Raw genomic sequence first — 3,436 nt, forward strand, 5'->3', positions numbered from 1 at the left:
TAAAACTGAAAGAACTTGATAGGATAAGCTGTCTATGAACATTATCAAATGGCAGTAGGGAAGTAAAACAGTTGAACTAATGAATTATGCCACATTAGGCACTCCGTGAAAAGGAAACATGGTATAAACCCAGTACCTATATACACCATTCATTATATGTAATTCTGGAATAAGGTATCTAAGGCTATAAAAATGATCATATGTAATTTTGTATTAATTCAAGTATTTTTATAATACACATTTTATAGTTTCTGTTACAAAAATATCTAATAACCACACTTTTGAGACAGACAACTAGCCACAAAACTCCCGAAAAGATGTCTGAGTCTCAGGAGCTTGCTTCTATCCCTCCATAGACAGAAAACAGCACAGAGCAGGAGTGTGTTGTCAGCAGCAGGATGTGAGGAAACTCATCAATTGTTCTATTGTTGTATTGTTCTAAGAAAGCTGTGACCCCTAAGTTCACATCTGATAACCATGTAGTCTGTTTAATGAACTCTTTGAATAACTCTGCAAATGATTGGAAAAATAATCAGAAACTTGAGTTTTCAGGTCACTTTGTTAAACATCACTAGGGTATGCAGTTGCTTAAAGATACGTTACATGCTTTTCTGTTTGAAACTTGTGGCTTGTTTTCTAAGGCAGTCCTAACTTCACTGGGAAAATTTTTATTTAGCTTTGTGTTGATAATCAGGAAGGATTATCATACTAATACTCACTAATTGCAAAGTATTTCTAGGAAAATACTTAAAATTCAATTTTAACATCATCTGCGATGATTAGACAAGTCTAATGAAACTAACATTTAAATCTGATTCTCTTCTAAAATAAATTGTTAAATTTAGTGTGTGTGTGTGTGTGTGTGTTTGTGTCTGTTTATGTGGGGTGTGTGTGTGTGTGTGTGTAGTTTCCCTTTTGAAGTATGCAGAGATGGAACTATAGCGATACAGTGCAAGACATTTTCCTGTATAGTGAACTAACAGGCTAATGAATTCACTCTCCAGTTAATCTCTTAGAAAAGACTATTTGATGCTTTTTCGTTAGTTAACCTTTAATTCACTGAGGCCAAACTTACTGCCTCCAGACTCAGTAGGGAATCCTTACCAAAAAAGAGCACCCTAATCAGATGTGTTCTATCTACACGCACTCCTGAATATCAATTAATCAAGCATTTTTTTTCCTGCATGATGTATCTAGTATTGGGTAATGATGGGTATTGTTTCATAACCATAAACAGGCCAAGAGACTGACTTTAGATGTTATCACAAATGATTATTAACATATTAATGTTCAATTTATTATATTTATTCTGCTTCACTGTTTTCATGTTTAGTTGACAGTTATTTCCGCCAAGACCACCTCTGAAGATAATGGGTAATTACACCCTACTCAATGAATTCATTCTACTCGGAATACCCCAGACACAAGGACTGGAGACTTTACTCTTTGTGGTGTTCTTATTCATATACTTCTTCACCTTGCTCGGAAATTCACTCATCTTTACAGCAATCACTTCTTCATCTACCCTTCACACACCTATGTATTTCTTCTTGGGACTTCTATCCATTTTTGACATGTTATTCCCATCAGTAACCTGTCCCAAGATGCTATTTTATCTTTCTGGAAGGAGCCCAGCCATCTCTTACAAAGGATGTGCTGCCCAGCTCTTCTTCTATCACCTTCTGGGTTCTACTGAAGGATGCCTCTATTCTGTGATGGCCTATGATCGTTATGTTGCGATCTGTCACCCACTGAGATACATGCTTATCATGAAGCCTGGAGTGTGTGTGAGCTTGGTAATAACAGCTTTCTTAGTGGGCTGTCTTCATGCCACCATCCTGACCTCTTTAACCTTTCAGTTAGTCTATTGTGCATCCAACCAAGTGGACTATTTCTTCTGTGACCTTCCTGCAGTTTTACCCCTGGCTTGTACTGACAGTAAGTTGGCCCGGAAGGTAGGTTCCATCAATGTTGGCTTTCTGGCTCTGATGCTTCTCTTCAGTGTTTGTGTCTCTTATATACACATTGGGGTTGCCATTCTGAGAATCCGTTCAGCAGAGGGCAGGCAGAAAGCATTCTCCACCTGCAGTGCCCACCTCACTGCCATTCTCTGTGCCTACGGACCTGTAATCATCATCTACCTGCAGCGCACACCAAACCCTCTGCTTGGGGCTGTGGTGCAGATATTAAATAATATTGTCTCACCCATGCTCAACTCTTTAATATATTCATTGAGGAAGTGAAGAGATCCTTAAGGAGAGTTTTCCAGAATATAACGTTTCGTGGTCAGAAATGAATTGTACACTTAATAATGGTATACAAAACTTTATCTCTTAGCTTCTTCTTCCTTCAGCAGATGGGAACAAATACAGGGACCCTCAGCCAGACATTTACCAGAGAATAAGAGCCTTGGAACACTCAAATCTAAACAGGATATCTCCATCTAATTCCTCCCCTTTGAACTCAGGAAACCCAGAGGAAGAAGAGATAGAGTGTTAGAGCTAGAAGGCATGAGCAACAACACAGAAACAATGGCCTCTAAATCAACATGAGCAAAAATCATGTGAACTCACAGAGGTTTAGGCAGCAAGCAAATGGCCTGCATGGGTCTGCACCAGGTGCTCTGCATGTACATTATGGCTTCCAGTTTGGTGTTTTTATGGGTCTCCTAAATGTAAGAACCAGTGGGCCTCTGTTTTTTGTATCTTCTGTTGGGCTCTTTTCCTTGTGTTTGTATGTTTTGTTCCAAAGTGTTACTTGGTGTTTTGTATTAAATCTTGTTTTATTTTATTATTAAAAAATGACCTAACATTTTTTGCAACAGTAAGATGTTATATGGTCACACAATCTGCCCCAAATTACGTTAAATTCCCTGTCAATTTAAATTAAATTTGTTGTTTAGATTGCTTTGTTGTTTTGAAGAAATAGGAGTAGTTGTATTTTCTACTCCTGAATATGAACCCTTTAAAGAAAACAATCATCAAAACATATAGAGATATTAAAAGACAACAAAACCTCAAAAAAATAACCCTTTCATCAAATAAGATTTGTCTCTTAGTATAAACCTTTCATTACAAGTTTTGAATAAATAAATAAATAAGCAGAAGATGAAATATCTGAACACATGTGGTACGTCTATAAAACTTTCTATGTTCTTCTGCCTCTACAAAACCTTGCATTCCTCTAAGTAAATTCATAGCCAACCTCAGAGGTAAGTAGGCCTGAATTATGTTTAAGGAATCCATGGGCATAGGAAGAAACAACAAAAAGATTTCTGACATCTGCAATCCTCAGCACAGACATATGTCGTGGATGAAAATTGGAGACAATTGTGATGCTATTCATCCCTCCTCTGTGTCAGATCAATCTAATTCCATACTTCTGCTTTACTTAGGAGGGGGTTACTCTGGTTTTCTGCCCACAGGCATGTCATTTC

At 37.5% G+C, this 3,436-nt stretch overlaps 1 protein-coding gene across 1 annotated transcript; it reads left to right on the forward strand.

Moving 5' to 3' along the window:
• Window positions 1-1,370: 1,370 nt before the first annotated feature.
• On the forward strand, window positions 1,371-2,296 carry LOC110301783 (olfactory receptor 10N1). The gene is given in 2 exon segments (XM_021172430.2): window positions 1,371-2,232; window positions 2,235-2,296. Coding segments are annotated over 2 exon segments (924 nt in total).
• The last annotated feature ends 1,140 nt before the right edge of the window (window positions 2,297-3,436 follow it).

Source organism: Mus caroli, unplaced genomic scaffold (assembly GCF_978045245.1).
Source record: "Mus caroli unplaced genomic scaffold, Mus_caroli_1 scaffold_11, whole genome shotgun sequence".
NCBI classification, from domain to species: domain Eukaryota; kingdom Metazoa; phylum Chordata; class Mammalia; order Rodentia; family Muridae; genus Mus; species Mus caroli.